Below are 24514 nucleotides of genomic sequence, written 5' to 3' on the forward strand. Positions count from 1 at the left end.
TTGTATTTCCAGCAGACATCTGGTAAGTTGAAGTCCCCCCCAAGAACAAGAGCTAGTGATTGTGAGACTTCTCCCAGCTGTGTATAGAATATTTATTCTGCCTCTTCATCCTGATTGGGTCGTCTTGTCCTGGTTTCGGTCAATGAAAACACTCCCTAACATACAGGACTACCCCACCACCTCTCCTTCCTTGCCTATTTCAAGTATTAGCTTTACGCCTTTTACAAGCTGCTCTTCAAAATATCTTTGCCTACTTTACTGTGGTTTTATGTTCATCTTTTGCTGGAGTTCTGTTGTCCTCATCTTACACACAGCTTGGTTTTCTGAAATACCATCTTTTCCTTCTAATAACTTCAACTTTGCTATTTTGAGAGCTCTGTTTAACCACAGAGCTTGAGTTTTATGAACCAAAATCAGATTTCTGGCGAGCAGTATCTTTAAGGAAGTTTCAAGGATTACCATTTTGTGATTTCTATTAAGAACTTTCTTGCTCGTTTCTCTAAAAGTTCAGTTTTTCAGGAAGGAAAAAAATTATTACACAGTGAAAAATAGAATTTGACAAAGAACAGAATAAGTAGATAAAAAGACGTGGGTCATTTCCCAGCATTTCTCAGCTGAAGTAATCTTAGGGTGTGGTGCTTCAGCAGTCTAAACTGATCTAAATGGGACTGCCACAATCCTGGCCTCAGTTTTGTGATCCCTTCCCCATTCCTGTGAGCACATTCATGGAGCTAAGCCGCCTGGAAGCTAATTGCTTTTTTTTTTCGGTAAGGGGTAGGGTGTCTGCGTTCGGGTGTTTTCTGTTTGTGGAGTCCGCTCCCTGGACTAGCTTACAGTGTGACTGTCCAAGTACCCGTCCTGCGTGTTGGGGGGTGGTAGTGGTTGTGTTCAAGGTGAGGGATGAAATCAACCTCAGTTTGTTGCCTTTAGATGATCTGGAAGTGGTGCTCTTTTTAAGAACGTTGACAGCAGGGATTAATTTCTGTGAGAAGTGTGACTCTACTAGTCAATACAATAACTGTTATTATAGTTTTTCCTCTGAAAAATTAATGTCAACTTTAAAAAAATCTTTTCTCTCAGTTGTTTATCTCTGAAGATAACCTTTTATAACTATTAATTATTAATGCTGTTTGTCTTGGAGCTCAGACATATCTGAATGATAACGGGGCTTAATGTACTTGAAAAGAACAACAGTGCAAATACCCAGCTTCAGTGCTGTTGAATATATCACTGAATACATCTGAAGAACTGCTTGAATCTGTTTTACAACACAGTGGTATTAGTAGTGCGCTGCTACTAAGCAGCTCGTATCTGGGATTGCCCAGAATAGAGTCTATATGTAAAATGTGTCTTATTCTGTTACCTGTTTTGAATGAGATCTTTTTATCACAAGCTAGGCAGGGAACTAAAAGAAATAAAATAGCTGTTCCTATCCTGGGCAGATGATATTCTTTGAATCACTCACTGGTGGTCTTTTTCTACGTGCTATATTGCACTAATAAAATCTGAGGCAGGTAACCTGAGCTTGAATTGTTTTTTCTCCACACTGCTCAAATACCATGCAGAACTCAAAACAAACTGCATGAGCTGAAGAAATGACCCATTATAAATGGTTTGGTACAAACCTATGTAATGCACATCAAAAGACTAGAATTTACAAGTTGTTGAGTGAAAAAAACAAATGATAGTGGTGTTGATGAATAAACTGGGGGAGCTGAGTGATAGAGGTCCACATAAAATCATTTGCAGTCAGTTTGAATTCTACTTCACACTTGCTGTGATAAAGCACAGGAAGTCCATAAGGCCAGGAACGTAACCGGCTGCTGAAGAGTTAAAGGGTTGGAAGTTTAGCTCAGTGTCGAGAGTGTGCAGTGAGATAATTAGTGACAAAATCCTTATGCAAGATTAAACTTCGTCCTTCTGGACTGAAGCATCTGTTGGAGACTAAGGCAAGACCTAGGTAAGGGCCAAATGACTAATTTTCCTACCATAGTCTGCCATTTTTGTTACCGTTTCTTATCTCATTTTAATATCCTTTGAAGCAAGACGACTATTTTGGATTGAGCTGGTTTTGCAGATTGATTCCACAAGCTGAAGGTTGGGTGTTTATCTTGCCGTGCACCACATGGAGGAGAATCCAAGAATACACAGCATAATAGCAGTATGTGATACCTGCCCAGGATGCTGCAGGATTATTTCAAAATCATTGCAGGAATTTGTAGATGCAGTGTTTCCATAGGTGGTATTACAGGCTAAGGGATAAAGATACAGTCTTCTGTACACTTTGTCTCCATATAAGCAGCAAATGCTTCATGTAGACGTGGCCTTATTGAATGTAAACTATCAATGTGATTTTCTGTGTTGTGGATTGGCAGTCTGTTCTGTGGAGGTACTTAATATCAAGATTTTAAAGTACTTTTCTCGGGTTTGTTTTCTTTTGTTCATGTGAATCGGTCAATGTTTCTGTTTCCAACTGGAAAAAAAAAAGAAAATGTGATAAAAGTGTAATTCCTGCAAGAACTACTCAAAGTCAACAAAATGAAGAATGTCAACACTAGATTAAATTCTAATTATTAAGAATTACGCTTAACTATTGCAAGATTTTTGTAATGAGAACATAATCAAGTGCTCAGTGTGAGTTTGGTTTTCAGTGGTGCCAATTTGGTCTGACCTCTAAGCAGCCAAAAAGTAAAATTCTTGTTTGCATTCAAGATTTGGGGTGGGTTTATTTTCCTTTCCCCCCACTGTAAAAACTGAGAACTTCACTGCTGCTGTTCATTGCTGGTAGCAGCAGTGACTCATCTCAGTTTCACGTTTCTGCTACTCTGGAATTTTTGTGTGTGTGTGCAAAAGCCCCGGCATTGCTTTCTGCTCTGCGGCTGGAAGGGCCGAGTGAGGAAGCACAGCCAGCCAGCTAGCTCTTCAGCGCAGGGTTCTCCTGACTGCACTCTAACGTTACACCAGGATTTAATTATGTGTTTAGTAGTCAGTAGAGATTTATCTTTGAGATAGAAGTTTATATTTAACTTCTGTTATAAACAGGTTGATTTTTCCCCCCCTCCCCCTAGCTTTTTTATAAACTGCAGGAGTATGAGTTTGCCTGTTTCCCAGACTGATCAAGGGAAGTCCTTTGCTGTGTGTAATAAAAGGTTAACCAAGAGCCAGGTTTCTTTAACAAAGAGCAGTACATCCTGCTGTCCTGTTCTACAGATTTCATATGCCACACTCCAGCTTGCTTGTTTTGGGGATATCCTGCAACCCTCTCAATGGTTCTGGTGGTCTTCCTGATGTCTTTTATTCTTGCAGGTGAATGCGACCATACTGCTTGCCAACCTGCAGCTTGTATGATTTTTAGCCCATATTTGTCACTCATGACCTACATCTCTTCACAATATCCGTCCTTGTCTTCCTGTGCTGCTCTTAATATGCATTATTTGTACTTTTTTTTTTCTCCTTGATACTTGCATTTCTAACCTACATAGGTACATGGACTAGGGGGTGGGAGGGGAAGGAGGCTCTGTTATGCAGGGAGGCACCTATAGCTGCCATCCACTCGATGCTGATCCATAATTACTGAGGTGTTGAACAAGAACATGGTATCCCTTGCATTCCCTGGCTTCCTTTCTCACCTTTTCAGATTGTTACTGAAATTGTAAAGTACCCGTGACGTGCCTTGAATTTTGGAAAGTCACATCTGAGTGAGTCCAAAGTCGTATCCACAAGGAGAAGAGATGCAGTCAGATGGGGAGAAGGGGTTGGGCTCAGAAGTGTAGCCCAGACAGTAGTTAGTCTCTACCTAGAATCAACTCTGCTCAAACTTATTTTGTGACACAGCAGGATTTTGTGGTGTGGTATCTAAGCACAGTAGTGAGGCTGACGGTTTTTGGAGGGCCAGACAGGCGATCTGTTTCCAGAGAAGACTTATATCCTGTGACTTGGCTGTTCTTGTCTGCAGGATATATGAAAGCATGTGATTTTTGGGGGGGGTTTTTTGAGCATCGAGTCATATGATGCTGTTCTGGTTTAAGATAAGACAGCTGTATTGCCCTTGTTTCACTTTGAATATGAGGATGTTAATTCAGGGGGCTTCCTTATTTTTTATAATGTCAATATTTGAGCAGGATATTGCATTCTTTTTTTTAAAAGGTGCTTTCTGCTTTCACTAATAGAACAGACTGAGTTATTTAATAATGCAGGTCCAACAGAATAAATGTTTTTCCTCACTGGTCCCTATTTAAGTTGTGTTTAGTGAAGAAGAAAATTTGCAAGGTTGAAAGTGTGTGAGGTAACATGTAGGAGCCATTGGGGGTATTCAGCTGTATTCAAAACCACCAGAAATAGCAGCTTAATTATCTGTACAGCTTCTGCTAAACAGAATTTGCACCCTTAAGGAAATACTGGCACTGTCCAGAACCAGATGTCTATTTTACTGTAGGGAAGAAACTTTGGAGTCGTATAAGGGTGCAGCTACATGAACAAGTTTTTCCTGAGATGAGCTGAAGGGTGTTTTGTAGGTTGTTAAGTTTTCACTGTATCTGTCACTGGGCACTTCTCAACGTGTGGTAAATACAGAGTAGTTTACTCTGTGTAACTGCAGGAAAAGTATACCATGGAGTAGCTGGTAGACAGTAAATCGGCAGCCTACCTTACCTCCCAGTGCGAGGTCCGTGTAACTGTACCCTGAGGCTTTGTCTGCGCTGTGCTGGTGACTAACTGAATTCAGGCACCTTGTTTTCTCATGTGGTTTAGCAAGTTTGGTGCAGTTGGGATCGAGTCAAAAACATGCCTTTTAAAACGTTCAGCAATGCTGATGTGGCTGGCCATTCTTACTAACAGGTTTGTCTAGAAATGCGTTTAAACAGACTGTAAACCTTTATCCTTTTACAGTTTATAAGCAGGCTGACATACATTCGGTTCTTGCTTTGAACCTGTTTGTCACACAAGTTCTTCTGTTCACGTATGCTCGATGAGCAAAACAGCAGCCACTCTTTGGTGGAAACAAGTAAACGTGATTTATCTAAACTGTTAAAAGCATGGGCTGTTTCACGTTGGATAAGTGTTTCAATTCACTTTGTTTTCTGTCTTTGGCAATGGCTCTGTACCAGATGTACTGGAGAAAGATGTAACAGCACGTGTAATGAGCTGTTATGGAACAGCTTTCCCACAGATGGATCTTCTCAACGCGTCCTCTTCATCAACAGTCTCCTAAAAGCAGTGTAAAATGTTAAGAGAAGGTACCCATAAACATTTAGGCATGATTGCGTCACCTACTGCCTGGTGAAGACCGTTTGTGTGCCCAGTTGAGGTATGAATATATTGAGGTATGAATATATTGGCCTTCTCCATTAGCACTCCCTGGAATGGTGTTCCAGTCAAACGATCCCACTATATTGCAGCCAGTAGCCGGCTGTTACCACAAACATGAGGGCAGCTGTTTTATGTAGGGTGATGGAGACTTGCTTTAGCTCATATAGTTAAGGGTGGAAAGACTCCAGTCTGTGTTTCCTGGTCCAAATTCTGACTGAGGCTGTGAATTATATTTGAAGTGACTATATTTGGTTACTTTAATTAAAATACTTTTATGTATGAAGAGGAGCATTATTTGAAGAATAAAAAAATAAATAATAACAATAAAGAATACGGAGCCCTTCAACCATTCAGTCACTCCCCAGCTGAATTAGAAAAATTGTTATTGGTTAGCTGCTCACAAGCTTTTGTTAAGCATTTGATATCCATTGGAAATCAGCTCGAGATCAGTACCTGGGTTGTCAATGAGTGCCACACAAAATAAGGCTGGAGCCCTTTTTTCAGACTTGCAGATGCCAATGATTTAACAGTCACACAGTAAACTCCTCCCCAGGCGTGTTTGCTGTGCTTGTTCTAGGGCTACTCTCTGTAGGCTTGTCATCCCATCCCAGTGCCTTTTGACAGGAGATTTATTTATGCTTTTATTTCCTTTGGGATGGTTGGAGAAATAACTGCAATCATTGCTGCAAACCCCTCTGATGTTCTTGTGGTCACTTTTAAATCCTGAAAGTAATATTTTTAAATATTGTTGGATCTTGTGTTTATATCTTCTGGGTTAAAACTTCATGCTTCTAGATAAGCTTAACCTTTCTATAAATAATGCAGTTCAAAAGAATGCTTATGAAATGGCTGACTTGCCGCATTTACTTGTTGCTTTCTGGGCAATAGACTGGGCATGAGATCATGGGAATTTACTGTTGTGCTTATGAAAGCTGAGCTGGTTGGAGAAGGATGCCATTGGTATTTGGTAGCTGAGCACTTGAAGAGAAACCTTCTCTTTTAAAAAATATGTGGTGGCCTCCAACTCAATGAGGTAAGCTGTTGCCCAGCACATTCTTGAGCTCTTTGCTGCTGGAGTAGCCTGCTGCAATGCATACTGGCCCATAATTTACTTAAAAGATACTTTCCTGTGTCTTGTAAGTTGCAAAATCTGGTGGCAGTAGGCTTTTAGCCTTGAAACAAGGTGGAAGAAAAGGAGGAAACAGTTCAAAGCTGGAGGCAGAGGTAAAGTCACTGCTATGGATTTCTTCTTGAGGACTTTGGGGTATCATCTTCGTCACCAATGTTCCTTCCCTGTTTCTCTTACAAACCTGAGATGTGTATGTTCTGGTGAGGTCCCCCCCCTCAGGGGAGAAGGTGCAATGAGGTGAAGGCTGGCAATCATAAATAAATAAATATTTGGGATATCAGGATGCAGTTAAGGTGTCCTCCAAAAAGAGAGGAATGCAGAAATCTAGGAAGGGCTGGAAGGGAAGGAATCGCAGGAAAGTGATTTGGGAAAACCTGAGTCAGCTCGGTTCTGTTGAAGCCCATGGGAAATGGCTCTTGGACCATGGTGAAGATAATGAGGAAGGAATGCCAGAAAGACTATTAAACTTGAATAAAAAGTAGTCGAGTATATGCTTTCTGTGGCTCCCATCCACAGACTGCTGTACAGTTGGACTCTGTACAGTTCTGTATTTTGTTTAAAATAATGACACTTCATCCTTTATTTTTCAATAAGCCATGACCGTGGATTCATTTTTCACAGTATGAAAATTTTACAGAAAAATTTTGGTTTGAGTGTGTTACCAATATATTTTTTCCACATCTGTCTGATACCTGAATTAGTTCACAGATTTATGTCTAGCAGCAGCATGTCTTAGGTCTGTACTTATGTTGCAAGTAAAATTAAAAGCAAACAAATTTAGGAAGGGTAAGAGGAAATACGAACAAGTGCATTCTTGTTTCAGGGATACAGGAACTAGGAGTGTCCTGTGTTTCATTTGTTACTTTAACAGAATCATCTTACTCATCTTCATCAACGCTGTAGGTCTTGTTCTTACTACCCTTCCTGTGTCTCTGTGAGGAATTTCCAGAAGGGTGTTTGTGTGTGTTGAGGTGGAGCAGAACTTCTGAAGTTCTCCTTGCCTGCCAAATAAAAAAAAAAAAAAATTTCTTCAGCAGACTTCTCAGTTCTCTTGCCATGAAACTGAGACATTTTGTCTGGCTGTAGTGGCATCTGCATCTTGCTCTTTGGCATGACCTTCCCCTGGTTCTGGGCTGTACTTTGCAGGCAGAGGTGGAAAGGGGCAGAAGGAGTAGTGTTTTGCAGCTGGGGTTGTGCCTCGTGGGCAGACCTTGTGCTTGGCAAGTCCCCATGTCAGTAAGTCCCCGAGCAGTGCAGCAGTGGTACCACACCTCTCTTGCTTCATGGCCCACATACCACACACTTGCTCTGTATCACGAACCAACATTTTGTATCCCATATATCAACATTCACTTTAATTGAGGGCTCTGCTCTAGCTGAGTGTGTTGAAAGAATCTCAGGTTTTAGTTAAAAGAATTTAGGACTAGACAGTTTAATGAGGTTTTTTTTCAGAATTGATTTTCCCTGCCTGTCCCTACCCTCCCTCCTCCCAGGTGGTTCTGGATGAGGGCAGGTGCCAGAGCGTAAGCAATGAATTATAATGGGCTTTTTAAAGAAAAGGGATGTGTTGGGGGATTTTAGGTATTTGCTCACTGTGTGGCTCTAGTGAACCAGCTCTGCATCATGTGGCAAGCTAATGATGAAGGCGCTGCCTGACATGCAGCAACTGGGCACATAAGAGAAAAAAACCACAACACGAAGGAAGGTGGTGGAAACTTGCCTTTGCATATAATCTGAAATGCATGGTAATTGATTGCAGGTGCTCTGGACCGGTGGGTTGTAAACAGAAATCAGGAAATTGCAACTGCACTGCCCTTCCTGTGTTGCTCAACGGCAGGGGAGGGGCAGCCAGGGAGGGAGAAGCCTGGGAGCCGCTGCTCGGTGGCTTCTGCTGCACGAGAAGGCAGCCGTGGCACCTATCCATCACTTTGCTAGTAGGTCTGGTGCAGGGCCAAGAGGGCTGTGAGGGTCATCTTTGTTTCTGCAGCTCCCTCAGTGCACAAGCACGTGTGTGCACATACACTGGTGGTTAATTCTCCCCACCTGCCCCCTTGCAAAAGAAAAAGCAAGGTGCTTGCCTTGGTCCAAACAGTGTGCCTGTTCTTAAAGGCTTTCTTGGGCTTTAGAGGCATGTATTTGCGGATAAATGATGGTATTGAGTGTCAAGTTTTTTTTAAAAAAAAAAAAAAAAAAAATTCAGGAACTATACCAATCTAGGTTTCAAGTTGGCAATCTTGGCTTGCTGCACAAGAGCCGGTAAAACTCAGCTTACTAGTGGTGCTGCGTATGTAAAAGTCCAATAAAATGTGTGAGGTTACTTGGCTGGGTGGTGTAAGCCAGTGATCAGGGGCTCTGAAGAACTGGAAGGCCGTCTTTGTTAATGAAAGCCCTCTTTGGTAGCTATCATGTCTGGTTTAGAAGCACAATTGGAAATGGAGGGGAAAAAAAGGGGAATTTTTTAAATCAAGAATGACTGGATGAGCACTTGTAAAATGATGATGAGGATAAACCTCTTGTAAAACACAGCTGGCTCCTCATTTGGTGCAGTGAAAATAGTGAATGACTCTAGCAGAGAAGGAAGATGGTGATGTGGGAATAAGGACCTCTATTGAAGGCTGTAAATAGCAAATGAATTGATCAGTGCTGATGGAAGTGAAGGTGATTGTCAGGTGTCTCGCCGGGTGGTGGGTGCTCTGGAGAGAAGGAGTGTGGGTGGGTGCTCCTGGCAAAGGGATGCCTTACAAAGCAGCAGGAGGCTTTATCAGCAAGAGTCAAACACTGTTGGCAGCCGGCATTGTGCACTTGTTAATGGTGGAAGCATCTGCAGAATATTGACCTGAATTTGTAATTTGTGTGCTGCTCCCCATAGGGGTTTGGGCCCTTGGTCTCCCTCCTCTGAACAAGTTTTCATGTTCTGAGTAGGGAAATCGAAGGAGTTTTGTGTGGTGGTAAGGTATTGGGAAACCAGGGTACCTGGAGGTGCCTCATATGAGGTGCCTCATTAGTTAGTTCTGATTGATTATGCTACACAGACATCTATTTTCTGGCTACTGTTGGGCAGAAAGGTAATAAATGCAGTCCTGATCTGCAGTGAATTTGGTAGAAGTTTCCTAGGTAATTTATTTTCTTCCGCAGACTTGGATGGGGACCAGCAGGTGAGGAGGAGAGTGATTCACTCCAGAGAAGTGGGGACGTTCTCCCCCATTTAGTTTCCAGGGGGCAGCAAGGGAGGGCATTAGCTCTGCACAGCTGTGGCAGTAAAAATGATAAGTTGGTTGCTCAAAAATTGCTACAAGAAGTGAACTACATTCTTAGCTTGCCTCTCTCAGATCGTGTCTTGTCTCACACTATGATTTCTACTTGCCTACACAAAACGCACCTTTACAGAAATGTACCATAGTTATCCTAAAATTAGAGCAAACAGCAACTTGCTGTTGAAATGGGAGGCTCTGTTTTGCTGTTTTATGTATGCATTTGTGAAAGAGAGAGTCTCTTGAAACCAAAACTTTCCCTGTTGTTCTTCCAGACACAGTTGAGTCCATGCTTTCAGACTACGACATCCTTTCTCAGTCTAGCATCCAGCAACACTCACTGAAGAAGAGGGACCTCCAGCCTGAGACACACCTAGAGAGGCTCTTAAGTTTTTCAGCCCTGCAAAGGTAATTAAATCATCAGCAATGAAATAGCATAATATTTTCCTTCAGTTTGTGGTGAATAATGCACAGCTCCAAACCCAGAAATAGTTATCTTGTTTTTCTGTCATGACTGGCCAGTTCTTCTGAGTTAGTGATCTGCATGGTTATATGACTTCAGAGAGGCTCAGAGGAAACAAAAATAAGTTGCATTGTATTACTCTGTTTGCTGAAGTGGCAGTGATTTAAGATTTCTTTTGCTTTGTTCTTGGCTTTAGTTTCATGTAGGTTACTTATACCACTTATACCTCATCTGGCAACATTGTCATACTTCTTGACTGTCCTCTGGTTCTTGAAAATCTCTGCCTTCAGTTTGGGGAGTGCGTGTGGTGTGTTGCCCAAGAGATTTACTGTATTTTTTTTCATGGAGGTTTAATCCTCTTCCTACTGAGTGTAAATTTCCCATTCAAGAAAACACTTCTTTTAATCATTTTTTTATAAGATGGGAAATAGAAGCACAGGTGAAAGGGGAAGGAGAGGTAGAAGAGAGCAGGCATGAGGGTTGTAGGGATTTTATTCCGAGTGTCAGAAAAGTGCCTTACAGGTATTTGAGTGCTGAAATTGTGAGTCTGAAATGGGGGAGCGGGGTGAGAATAATGCTTTATATTAACAATTTTAGGTTGATTTTGTTCTGACATCTTTGCCTACTGTGTTCTCATGTGCCTTCCCCATCTGTCATGTACAACTACAACTGTCATGCAAGTTCTTGTGCATATTTTTTGAATCTCTAAATGTTTGGAGGGGGTAATTTTTAAGTAGCAAGTATAAAAGGTTAATGGGATCACATATCTGCACTGCCTGTTTTGCACTGCCTCGTGCACCCTGACTTTATGGTGAGGTTGCAATACTGCCAATGATAATTACAGAATAATTGCAGAGGGGCATACCAAAAATCTTTGACCCAAAGCCCACAGAAACCAAGAGCCCATGAGGCTCCTTCCAGAGAAGGTTCTCTACTTACTTCTTGGGATAGCCTTTAGTTTTTGTGACAATTTATTGTAAAAATCTACAGAGTTCAGATTTCTGTTTATGGTCTTCTGACGGTATTACTTCAGAAAATAAGAACTTTAAGATAATTTAATTTAAAATAGATGAACAAATTCCTTGGTCTGATTTTCTTTAAATAGTTACCAGTAACTGGTTTTGCTTGACTACAAATGGAGAAGGTGCATCATGAGCAAACTGTGACTGTTTTGGATTTTGGGGTTTATTTGTTATTTTTTTAATTAAACATCTTTGACTCTTTAAAAATATTTAGAGTTATGAATTACACAGTGTATGTTTTTGTAGCCTGCTTATCAGAATTAATGCTTTCTAACTTCTTTCGGGCCCTCAGTAAAACGGAGACTTGGATGTATCTGTTATGTGTATACTTTGCTTAAAAATAAATGGAAGTAAATTCTTTTACAGGCACTTTAAATTATACTTAACTGCAACTGCTGAACACTTTTCAGAAAAATTTCAAGCATTAATTGTGGATGGTGAAGGCAAGGAAAATGAGTATCGTGTTCAATGGCAAGACTTTTTCACCGGACATGTCGTTGGTTAGTATGGACAAGACTGTGTGTCAGTGCTGAGAAAGCACAGCTTTGCATGAGTCTCTTGGCCAAAGTAAATGGTGTATTGGCCTCATCAGATATGGTTAGGATGAACAAGTAAACTTAATTCTCATGCCCCTCAGGTTTCCTAATTTTGTTTTTGAGGAGTTTTTGTGGTGGGTTTGGGGGGTTTTTTTAGGTTTGGTGAGTGGTAGGGTTTTTTTGAGCTATTGCACCAAGGTTCTAAGATAGGACTCTTCTGTTTAGCTTGGCAGAACACAAAGGTATAATTTACTCAAGCAGCAGCTTGTCTTTTTTTTTTTTTTTTAAATGATGGTGGTGGCTTTAATTCCAACTGGAATGTAGGACTGGAATGTTCCTTGTCCCAGAACACAAAGCCCAGGTAGTTAGTGGTGATGCAGTGTTGCCCAGATTGTTATATTAAAAGACTTAAGATGGTTCTTTGCAGACTACTTTTCTGTAAAGAAAGGGTATCTTGCTCCACTTTAGTCCAACATTAATGCTTCCGCTACGTTGTTTTGGTTTTTACATTGCCTTTGTGATGTGGTGAACGTCTCTTCCACTGGAATGCAGGCTGACGCCATGAAACTGCTATCTGATAGTAGTAAGATGCAAGCTGCTTTTGTTGGCAGAAATATTCTGTGTCCCATTACTAATCCCCACAGCCATCTCAACACCTTCTGCGAAATTACCAGTTAAATCTGAGTCTTGATGGCTATGACCACTGAAAAGTTAAGGTTGGGGGGACTGCTGGTTCATTTCTTTTTTTCTTTAAACTGGACAGTATAGTGTTCTTCAGGGACTGAGGAAGACAATTTGGCTTGAAGTTTAAAAACAATTTAAAAAAAAACAGTGTCTGTGCAGGAGTGCATGCAAATAGAGCTGAATTAATTTCATTTTTCCTTGCTTATGTTAAAGGAGAGCATAATTCCAAGGTTGTGGCACATATTGGGGATGAAGACTTTACAGTAAGAATCAATACTGATGGAGAAGAATACAATATAGAGGTACACTTTGCTGTTGAAAGCAATATTCAAACAATCATCTCTTTTCCCTGTGGGTGTTTCTCTTTCTAGTTAGTCACATTGACACCTCTGTAGCTCAAAATAGACTTGGTGGTGGTGTTTGTTTTGGTGTGAGTAGGGAGGAGGGAGAGAAATGTGAAACCAATTTGACTTTTGCAAGTGTAGAGTTTTATTAGTGAGTGACATTCTCTGACATTTGCATGTTTTAGATACATCAGGGAGAAGGTATGTTTTAAACAGGAAAGGGGCTTAGAAACAGAAATGGTATAACATTAGTAATTAGTGGTGATCATGTCCTCTAGAATAACAAACTGTGCAGCCTTCTGAGCAGAGTTGAGGTCTGTTGAGCTTTCTAAAATTTTGGCTTTGTTACATCTTGGAATTTTTCCCATTCTTAAAGCTTTATTTGAAAATCTGGTATTTTTCCCTGCTCCCTTGTTTCTGTTTTTCACCATTTTTGTTGCTTGTGTTATTTTAAACTGTTGGTTTAAAAAAATATTCAACAAATACATAATTAGAGACTATCCTAATGAGTTGTTCAGTGCAGTATATTCCCAGGCGTAAGCTGTATTAGAATGGCTGAATAACAGTAATTGTTATTGTAGGCTGTTACGTGGATATTGTAATTGTCTTCAAACATAAGGATATGCAGAATTATGGGTAAACATGGGAAATCCGGTCATATTAAAGTATGAAAATGTGATTGGAATACCCAAACCACTGTGCTTGTGTTTTGCATTAAGAGCATATAGTAGCCGTTTGATTGTGGTTTAAAGCATTTTTGTGTTTGTGGTCCAGAGTAACGTAAGCACGTCTCAGTTCCCCACACAGCCAACCCCCTTGCTTCTCACTGGCTGTGTCTGTACAGCTAAATAAAGGCAGGCAATGGCTTGGAGGCTCTGGCTTGTCCACACTGCCTAGCTGTTAGCATCCCAGGGTCAGCTTCAGCCCCTAACCAGCCCTGGATGAGATGATGCCTGTGTGCAGTCAGAGATGGTGTGTGCCAGAGACCATCCTGCCGTTGCCTTCCTTTGCTTTCATGGTCCTCCTGCACCATTCGGAAAGGTTGTGGACCTTCGTATAAACCCCTGGTGCCCTCATGCCTTGCCCTAGGATGCAAAACGTGCCCTCAGTTTTGCACTGTAGACACATGGCTGCAGGGCCAGCACAGCCTTTGCATTTCGGACGTTTTTGCTGTGAACCAAAAGCACAGTATGCTAAGTAATAGTTGTCTGAAGTTGAAAGACCACTGCCTAAGGGCCAGAGGAGACCCAGACCCAAGTGCTCTGCAGCGTGGACATGGGTGGTCTGTACTACTTGGCCTTGCCCAGAGAACAGACCCTGGCCATGTTGTATTTGGTGGTGGTGCTGTAGCTGTTATGTACAGATAATAATAGGGATGTGTTGGTTAAAAAAAAAAAAAACCATGGTCAGTATACATCTGCTATGGGAATTAGGAAGACCGTGGGACTTCATGGTTTTCTTGTTTTCTTTGCTTTTGGAGAAGTTTTCATGCTTATAAGTGACTTGGGTAGCTATTGAACGTTGAAGAGCCTGCCTTCTGCTGTGAAGACTGCATTCTGCTGTGCGCTTACTTTCTCTGTTACCTACCAGCTCCTGTGCTTCTGGTCAGTGCATTTGTTGTTATAGTCTAAGCATCTCCTCCCTGGCTATGCCAGTCTCCATACTGTTATGGAGGGAGCGGAGGAGCCTGAGATGCCTCCTCAGCTTGCTTATATTCTGGAGGGGAAGAAAAATTCTGTCTCTTCTACAGCCTTATCAGGTGGCTGCCGCTGCTCTGTTGAGGTAATCTTAGATTTTTGGATGCCGATGTAGCATAAAAGAGTTGAATTCTGTTGGCTTTCTTGGGGATGTTGTTTTATCAGTAGACTTATTGCTGTGGGTGACATTATAGTCAAATGTATTTGTGTGTCTGTACACATAAAGCTGTGGAGATTTGATGGTACATAAATGTAATTTTTTACTTAATATAGACTTAGTCTTTGCCTTCACTGTGTTCCTAACTAATTGCATTTCTGTTCTTCTTGTGCTGTCAGCCACTGTGGAGATTTGTAGATAATGTGCAAGATGAAAGACTGCTGGTCTACAGATCTGAAGATATCAAAGACTTCTCACGATTGCAGTCCCCCAAAGTGTGTGGTTATTTAAAGCTGAACGAAGAAGAACTGTTGCCAAAAGGACTGGAAGACAGGAAGCAAAACGAAGGTGAGTGTCCGTACCTTGGGAGAGCAGCATCTTTGAAATGAATGCTTGAATTCTGGCTGTGTAGGCACGTAAGATCAGAACCTGGGCAATAATCTGTGTTGCTACTTCTAGTTTAACTATTAAAGCAGCATTCTTCTTCATGCCTGCTCCCCATCCAAAAAAGCCCCAACAACTGATGAAAGGAAGAAACTGTCACTAGGGGCATGTTTCTTCCAGGCTTGTTGAAAGGATGTTTGACCCTACCAAAGCGTAGGCTAAGGAGAGGAAGCTATTTCATCAGGCCTAAGTAGTGTTTGTTGTGATAGCTGGTGGCAATGTAGGCAAACACTAAAACAACTTTATACTTCTGTGCACTGTGCAGCAGGACCTGTTTGGCCTCGGAGGTCATTCTAAAAATCCATCTTGAGCTATGATGGGTTTTTGAGAGTTTTGGGTCCCTCTTTCCTCTGTCCTCAGCTGTGGCAGCAGAGATGGGGATAATGACTAGGAACAGGAGGAGAGGTGTTAAGACTGAGATGATGGCCGTAAAAGCTCTGTAGGTAAATCTGTTGAATAACTCAATTTCACTCCTATATGTTCCTTTCCTTACAACAAGTTTAAGGACTGTTACGAAGACAAAATTTAAGAATAATTATTAAAAAAAAGCCAAAACAAAGCAAAAAAACCCCCACAACAAAAAACAAACCCAAAACCAAACATCCCCTGCTCCCCCCAAAAACCCACCCAAACTCACGTTCGTGTCTTAAATAAGGGCAATAGATACAGCAGTGGCAGTTTTATTGAGTGTTTATTTAATTGTATTTAAAATGTTCACATTAGCAAGCATCCATCGGAAGAAAAGAGCTGTTCCAGAGAACTCCAAAAACACATGCAAGATGTTGGTAGTGGCAGATCACCGTTTTTTTAAGTATATGGGCCGTGGGGAGGAGAGTACTACTATAAACTATTTGGTAAGTAAATATACTCTATTACAATTTGCTGGAGTAAATGGAAGAAAAAGTGATTCAGTAGTTAAAAACATACAGCTTATACTACTTTTCTACAATGTATGTATTTACATCATGACTGTGTGTGCTTTTCACCTGGAAAAGTGCTAAATCATGCTTTAAAAATATTTCTTAATGGTGATACTGTAGTTAAATAGTATTCAAGTTTCATTTATAAAGAAATCCCTTCCCTTCATGTACTTCTTGTAAGAAGTTCTTCTAAGAATTGTTCTTTTTCCAGTCAGAGCTTTAGAGTCTCCTGGATTTTGAATTCCACTGCAAATGATCCAAGCATCTTTAAAGTTCAAGCATGTTTAAAGCTCATATGAGAGGCAAAAGCAACTTGTATAGGTTTTTTTCAAATTCTTCCAGGATTCTCTGTCCAGAACAATAAAATTGAAGCAGGCGCGGTAAACAATTCATTTGGTTGTACATGGTTGTACAACCCCAGCAGGCAGCTCAGCCCCACCCAGCCGCTCGCTCACTCCTCCCTGGTGGGACGGGGGAGAGAATTGGAAGGGGAAAGGTGAGACAACGCGTGGGTTGAGATAAAGACAGTTTAACAGGTAAAGCAAAGGCTGTGCTCACAAGCAAAGCAGAACAAGGAATTCATTCACTGCTTCCCATTAGCAGGCAGGTGTTTAGCCATCCTCAGGAAAGCAGGGCTCCATCACGTGTACTGGTTACCAAGTAACCCAGCCAAAACTAGTACAATGGGGTTCTCTACCTGACAAGTTTTTGTGATATAGAATGCCTGCCCACAGCCTTTCAGCAGAAGTGGAGAGTATGGGTTTGGGGACTCAAGACAAAAACAAATGAAACCACTTTTGGAGGCCTGTTGTTTGTCATGAGTCTCTTTCTGAACCTGAATCTTTGAAATGCTAGTCACTCTGTTCCATCTTTGCTGCCTTTTGACCTTTCTGTCCCCAGAAATGTTTACATTCCCCAGGTAACAGAGCCTCAATTCCTGTATTTGCAGAGATGCCATTACCTCAGCATCTGACACATGACTCTTCCAGGCTAACCTACTGTTGTGTTTCCTGGGTAGATGTGTACTGTAAACAACACAGTGATTGGAAAACTAAAACATAAACTATTATGGAGTGGCTCTGAAATGTCACTTTTCATTCTGAGCAAGTTTGATGGTTTATATTTAGTAGAAGGTGGTTTTTAAGAAGATGAGAACAGCATGAAAAGGGAGGTATTGATAGTGAGCACTGATGAGAAACTTTCTGGAACCTTGTGCTTGAACCATAATGAGGAAAATAATAGGTTTTTGGCTGGGAGAGGGAAGCAGGCCTCAGGGGTCAGTTAAACTAGTAAAGCATCATGCCAAAACAAAGCAGTAAAAACAACTCCCTCCTTGGCCCTTCCCCTCAAAGAAACCTGGAAAACTAGTGTATGAACAAAGCGTTTTCCAAGATGTCTTGTTCTTAATATTATCACTCGTCCACTACACAAATGCAAGTGATAAACGGGAAAGTTTTTACTGCTTTTTTATGATGGAAAATTTTCAGGGACATTTGATAATACTCTCTGGATCCAAGTGCTGTTGTTTTTGGATCAGTGAGTATGTCTGTTGTGTTACATGAGGTTCAATTTTAATTTGAAGTGAGTGTTTCTAGATAAGTATGTTGCAACTTCTCCGAGTGTCTTGAACTTTATTACATGAAAGCTCGGAACTAAATAACTTGTTTTTCTTTTCTACATAGATTGAATTGATAGACAGAGTAGATGACATCTACCGAAATACTTCCTGGGACAATGGAGCCTTCAATGGGTACGGCATACAGATAGAGCAGGTATTCAATGAACTATGCAAAGGGTTTTTAATTTAAAGGATAAGAACATGTTTTGGATATTAAGGTTTCTGATTATTTTATCTGGATTAGAGCTAAAATAATCATATCCTACATGATTAACTCCAGCCAGGAGCACGCTGAAATAGCACCTTGCCAGAGGTGGTGTTAATGATTTGACACAGCATGCCCATTTTCAGTTCCTCGTAGCTTTTGAGGCAGGAGTTTTCAGGGAGAATCTTTCTATATTTAACCTCAATTCAAAGGTGCTTTTTCCCAGAATATGAGCAATTCTTGTTTCTGTCAGACATACTCTTATGCATGTGTTTAATGTTTGTGTCTATGGCTAGTGCTTAGCTTACAAAGTCTGAGTGGGCCCCAAACACACATTAAAAAAAACACGACTCCTGCCTGAAGAGCTTTAGTAACTCCCCTTAGACATCATGATATCATGATAGTGTAGAGGCTGGTATAGGGTGGACACACAGGATGTAGTGACTACAATTTTTATGATGGCTCCTGAAAGTTAGTGCACAAAAATCTGGAAAAGGGCATTAAAAAGAAGAGGAATCTTTCGGCTTGGAGTACTGCAAGAGCTGTGATGTGAAACACGGGGACTCATGGTACAAGCTAGCTGCCCCTTTGCTGGGAAAAGGTTTGCAGGAACAAGGAAGGAGAGTTAATTGGGCAGGGAGGGGGAAAGAACACGATGCACTAATTCTAGGTTACTGGGAAAGTAGCAATCCTTTAAAATACGTTTTGGTTAGCTAGAACTCTGAAATGGTTTGGGGCTATTTATACCAGATGTAAATCCTGGTTGTATTTGGGTGGTCTTTTTTGATAGAGTAACATGCATCTCAAAGCAGAATGTTACATGAAAACTGTTGATGTTGCTCTATAAAGTGGCTTGTGTAGTTGCTTATGATGTAATCAGTGTATCTTAACTAGCAGAGGCTGAAAAGTTAACATTAGAAGCATGCTGAGTCTGAATTTTTCTTCTTGCAGATCTATTGAGACATTTAAGATTACATTGAAAGCTTTTCTGTAGCTGTAAAATTGATCAAAATTCCTCTACATTGTTGTTGCCTTTTTTGAAATGTAGATTATCATCCACAATGAGCCAAATTTTGTAAAACCTGGAGAAAAGCATTACAATATGGCAAAAAGTTACCCAGATGATAAGAAAGATGCCTGGGATGTGAAAATGCTGCTAGAGGTAGGTTGTAACCCTTGAAAAATTGTGCCCCTTACAGAGAATTACACATTCATACAGCTGCTCTGTAGTAACAGATGAAATTCCTCTACTTCTTTCACATGATGTGTAGATGTTATGCAAAGTCAAACTAGCTGATGTGCCCTGTAGTCAATGGTAAAGGGCTCCATTGCATAATTATAGAGCACACACCAATTAGAATTATTAATACGTGGCCTGAGTCAGAAAGGCAGTCCTGATATGCCTGGCCCTGAGACTGGCTGCCTTGTGACCTTCGTCAAATTATTGTACTTGGTTTTCCCCTCCCTGTGAAAAGGGGAAATGAATAGACGAGTTATGTAAATGAATGTGTACAATGTACTTGGGTATTCATTTAATTTTCTACAGCTCTTAGGACAGATAACAGCTGCTTTTTTCTGACTTAACCAGATCTAGAAGGTGCCTGTCTGGCTCATTAGATAAATGTTCTTATCTATAGACTTCTAATATGCACCGTAAAGTGTCTTACAAAGATTTGACTTTTTTTTTTTTCCTTAAAGCAATTTAGCTTCGATATTGCTGAGAAAGCAGCTCATGTGTGCCTTGCTCATCTCTTCACGTATCAAGATTTTGACATGGGAACGCTTGGATTGGCTTATGTTGGCTCTCCCAGACCTAACAGCCATGGTGGCATTTGCCCTAAAGGCAAGGCTTCCTTTTCTTCCCTCTCAGTTGCGGGTTGAAAGCTAGTTTTTGTTATTTGTGTTTAATCCTCTTCTCCAACTTTCACGAAGCATGATGTGTTATTTGCATAGACTCTAGTGGCTGGTTTTTGGATAGAATAGATGGCCGTTTTGTTGGCTGGAGCTGGAAAAAGAAGGGAGGGAAGGATAAAAGTCACTAAGCTATCTTGTGTGAACAAGCTGGCTCACCAAGCCCTAGACCAAGGCCTGCTTTGTGTGGGTGCATCTTGCAGCGGTTCTGGAATGGCAGATGCTGTTGTCTTGGAAATTTCTTATATTTTCCCCTTTACTGCAATACATGAGCTGTTTGTGCTGTTCTTGAAAGATCCCCACTCCAAAAACTGGCAAGAGGCAGGGTCTCGCTGGTGAGCCTGAGAACACAATAAAGCTGTTCATATCCCCAAACAAATATCCCTCTCTTCCCCAAAAAACCCTGAAACCCAAGAAAAATGTTTGGCAATTTTGATTTGTTTCTTTCTCACTTCTATAGCTTATTATAGTCAAATTGCAAAGAAGGACATCTATCTGAACAGTGGCTTAACCAGCACCAAGAACTATGGGAAGACCATCCTCACAAAGGTAGGAGAGTATTTTCTGCAGAGCGTGAACATTCAGTGTACGTACGTGTGTGTTGGTGATGTGTGCCATGGGATTGTGACAAGCTTCCGTGCTCTCTCAGAAACAAGCTGCTGGCTTTCCGATTGAGTTGGATCCCTGGAGACAAGGATGTAGGTCTACAAAACCAAAATCATAGTTTTTTGTCCTTGCTGACAAGGGGAGTCGGGACTGAATGGAATTGAAGATTAAATTCCCTGGGGAACAGTAATGAGGAAACGTAGCCAGTGTCTAATAGGAGCTGTAGTTGTTCAGATACAAACAGGATTTTGATGTCCAAAGATGAATTTAAATGTATTTTGCTTTTAAAAAAAACCAAACAAACCCTCAACAGAACAAGCAAATATTATACAACAAGTAGACTTACAATAAGAATAAAATTAGTCTGCTGACTCAAATAAGAAAAAACTGACGTGTTTGCCATTATGTACATCTACAACATGCAGGTGGATGATTGTGTATGCTTAGTCTGTTCTATTTGCAAGGTAAGGCAGTGAAAGTAGTGCACGCAAAGTAGACTGTTTAGTTTGGGCCTTTTAATGACATTTCTCCACCTGAATTTTTGTGTGTGTGTGTGTCCTGAATAAGTAGAGCAGAGAACGGTACAATAGGCAGGGCTTATTATTGCTAATACTAAGCCTAATGTAAATTTATGAAATTTCAATTTATGAAATTTCAATTTATGAAAAAAAATGGGTTTTTTTCATACTTGATGAGATAGTAAATACATAAAGGCCTGAATATGAGCTTTGTCTCACTTGTAAAGATACCAGAGCAGTGCCTGTGTTTGCATCTACCAAATCTTTGTAGTTGGGCATATTTCTCTTTTGCTGACTTCTCAGCTGTGCTTTTCTGTAGCCTGATTATAAAGGGAATTCATAATTGATGTGTGGGCTAAAACTTGGCACAGAAGCTGTCAAGAAGCTAGAAAAAAAAAAGACAGTGAAGCTTTGTGTGAGAGGTGTGTTGACAAAGAGCTCTAGCCGTTGCCATGCTATTTGCATTTGTTGTTCAGTCTCCAAGCTGGAGTTCTGCCTTGGATTACAAAGGAAATGGAGTTTGCTGTCTTCCCAGTGGCGGTCACAAAGCTTGGGATGAGGCAGCGGGAGCATTATGGATTGGTTTCACAGGGAGAGTGTTGCACGGTGTCCACTTGGGTTTTGAAAGACAAAAAAAACCCCTTAACCCCTTAAACCCTTCCCCAAATTAAACACGATGAAGCACAGGAATGATCTCTAGGCAGCTCTCTTGTCTCTGGCTCTCACATTAGCTATGCCTACACTGGGCACCAGTGCTGCTTGTTGCAGTGCTTGGTCTGAGCTGAAATGGCGGTTAGCTCGTCAAACTTGCTTTTCTCTCTCATGAACTGCTCAGTCTCCTTGTGGTTAACTTTTATTTCTGTGCTAGTTTTACTTGTGGTTGTCACCTTGTGAGCGTGACACCACCTGTTGGTCAAGGCACTGCAGGGAGGCACGCAGCGAGGCAGAGCCCGTTTGGGATCCTCAGCAGAGGGAGTCCCGTCTTGCATAAACGATGTTGGAAATCCATCCCTGTTGGGCCACATTTGTAGATGTCTTTTCTAGTAATCACGCAATAAAAGAGCTTATTCAGCACTCCTAATGTCATCGTCCATTTAGAAGAAATAATTCTAATGGCAAGATATGTTAAACAAGAGATTGACTAATTGTAGTAGCTGGTGTTTGTTTGGATTGTTTTTTGTTTCAACTTTTTCCGCCTTCCAGCTATTTCAAAGCCAATTTTGGTATTTTAAGTGTCTGCATTGCATTGAAAACAAGATTGAATCGGTATTCTAGGGCAGCATTTTGCCTTTAACAGTGGTTTAGTATTTAAACCTAGTCCTAGAACTTGCTTTTGGAAATGCAACATAATTTTACTTGCCTTTAGTTGCCTACTTCTAAAAAAAAAAAAAAATGTTCACAGGGAAATCACTTTCCATCTCAGTGTATCTTAGAATTGCTGGTGGCCTGAAAGTAGCTGGGATCTTCTGTCCTGTCCTGCTTGGACTAATTTTTTTCAGCATTGCTTTTTTCATCTTCAAAAAAGGAGGCTGACCTGGTTACGACGCATGAACTCGGACATAACTTTGGAGCAGAGCATGATCCTGATAGTCTGCCAGAATGTGCCCCCACTGAAGACCAGGGAGGGAAATATGTTATGTATCCAATTGCTGTCAGTGGAGATCATGAAAACAATAAGGTATAGTTGCATAGTTTTGCTTCCACGTACAAGTTTCTGCTATGGTCAATGACCCTTTGCATGGAAAGTCTATTTAGTTAATGATTCCCATAGCTTGAAACCGTCAGGAATGTAATGGATTAGCCATAAGAAGAAAACATACTTGCATGCTGTTGGGTTCTCTGCAAGATAAGCTCGTCTTTGGATTCTGAGTTTCACCGGAGGTCATAGCATGTCAGGTGCTTTTTTTAATGAGTTGTTTGTAATTAGCTGTGGGTGCATGCACCTAAAAGCAAGTCATCAGCAAAAGTCAAATACAGGACCTTCAGTACCGAATAGCATTTGGATGGTCCATAGCTATTATTGTTGGAGAGAGACTGCCAGACGCCACAGCTGTGGTGCTCACCAGTCTCAGAAGCTTGCACTGGCAGTGTGGACTTGGCATTGTGCCTGTTCTGCAGATGAGAAACCAAGATAATCAAGGGAATGATTAGTCTGCAGTCTAGTCTGACTTGTGGTTCACGTCTAGCCTCGCTGCCGAGAGGCAGTGCAGTCTCTCGCTGTTGCTACAACTTTGCAGTCCTTCCTGGGGGCGGTTGCTACCGGTCCTGAAGCTGTGGGAGAGCTAGATTTGGCTCTGTGACTCTGAGCCAGACTGCATGCATGTGTCCCTGGATTGTAACGTAGCAATGTCCTTTACGGACCCAACTGTTACTTTCCCATCTTAAATTTTTTCCAAGGTATCAAACTGGCAGTATAGAGGGAATAATTGCTTTCTGGGACACAAGAATTTGGAGGCGTAAGGACGCTGAGGCTGTCTTAGGTGCCACTTGGTGACAGAAACGCTCCTCAGTGCTGCTCTTTCCCCTTGTGACTCTCTAGATGTTCTCCAGCTGCAGCAAAAAATCCATCCATAGGACCATAGAGATCAAGGCCCAGGAGTGCTTCAAAGAGCGCAACAACAAAGTGTGTGGGAACTCCAGGGTGGATGAAGGAGAGGAATGCGATCCTGGCCTCTTGTACCAACAGGCTGATCCCTGCTGCTCTGCAGACTGTAAACTGAAAGATGGTGCCAAATGCAGGTAAGGGGAGATAAGCTGCAACTTCTCTTACACAGGAGAGAATGATGGGCTGGGCTGAAAGCTCCTAAAGCCACCTGCAGTGTCACAGACCTGTTTCCTGGCTTTAAGGCTAAACATGTGAGCTGAAGCCAATAAAGGATTCCAGGAAAGGGTGATGTGTGCATGCACTGTTTGCATACATTAATTTTTATAGCATTCTGTTACTTTTTCTGAGAAGTGCCAAGAGCTACAGGTGACGACAACGATGATGTTGTTGTTATTATTAAGCAAACTCAGGCATTCAAAAAATCAATATTAAAAATTTGCTGTGCAAACACAATTTTTTTTTGTATTGCAAGGTGGCTTCAAACTGGGATCATATACTGGTATTTTCAAGACTGCTGCAAAATGTGTTTGAGCAGACAATACAGTGACTGCACTAAATGAGTCCTCTTTCTGTTCTTCCTGCTCTTTGGGGTATTTGTGGCCCTGTTGCAATGCAGTGTCCAATCTGTTTTTTCAGAGTCCAGCTCTGCACCACGTGACAGTAGAGAGCTCATGCAACTCCTGTTGTTTAGCAAGAAATTCCCTCAACTTTAATGACCGTGTTTGTACTAAGGGCCTTCTTGCACCAGATGCAGGACAGAGAGAATAAAGAGCGCAGAATAGAGTAGTAAACCTTCAGGACAAACAGGGAAAAATGCGGGGGGAAGAAAACAGTGGAAAGTCTTGACCAAAGTTGCACAGCAAGTAACAAGAGGATCGAGGTGCCTTGAATAAATATAAGGATCCCTGTGTTGTCTCTCAATATGTTGTACTTTCTACATGCTTTTACCTTTGGTAAGTAGTGATGAAGAGTAAGAGTGAAATAAGAAGAAATGAAGAGTGAGTGGGTGTGTAGAGAGGTCATGGGAGAGGGTAGAGAGGGCAAGGGTTTTGAATCAGTCAGTCAGTCTCCAAGAAGTAGCTCCCCCCCCCCCCCCA

The 24514-nt window shown here is 41.3% G+C and overlaps 1 protein-coding gene across 1 annotated transcript in view; it reads left to right on the plus strand.

Moving 5' to 3' along the window:
• Positions 1 to 8566: 8566 nt before the first annotated feature.
• Positions 8567 to 24514, plus strand: part of ADAM17 (ADAM metallopeptidase domain 17) — a 25759-nt gene continuing 9811 nt past the window's right edge. The window contains exons 1-12 of the mRNA XM_009275617.2: positions 8567 to 8588; positions 9963 to 10095; positions 11539 to 11672; positions 12606 to 12694; positions 14770 to 14938; positions 15758 to 15888; positions 17637 to 17726; positions 18826 to 18939; positions 19476 to 19620; positions 20149 to 20237; positions 22338 to 22490; positions 23352 to 23551. Of these exons, the coding sequence (XP_009273892.1) occupies positions 8567 to 8588; positions 9963 to 10095; positions 11539 to 11672; positions 12606 to 12694; positions 14770 to 14938; positions 15758 to 15888; positions 17637 to 17726; positions 18826 to 18939; positions 19476 to 19620; positions 20149 to 20237; positions 22338 to 22490; positions 23352 to 23551 (1469 nt within the window). The remainder of the gene's footprint in view (positions 8589 to 9962; positions 10096 to 11538; positions 11673 to 12605; positions 12695 to 14769; positions 14939 to 15757; positions 15889 to 17636; positions 17727 to 18825; positions 18940 to 19475; positions 19621 to 20148; positions 20238 to 22337; positions 22491 to 23351; positions 23552 to 24514) is intronic.

This window comes from Aptenodytes forsteri, unplaced genomic scaffold (assembly GCF_000699145.1).
Source record: "Aptenodytes forsteri isolate BGI_AS27 unplaced genomic scaffold, ASM69914v1 Scaffold94, whole genome shotgun sequence".
Taxonomy (NCBI): domain Eukaryota; kingdom Metazoa; phylum Chordata; class Aves; order Sphenisciformes; family Spheniscidae; genus Aptenodytes; species Aptenodytes forsteri.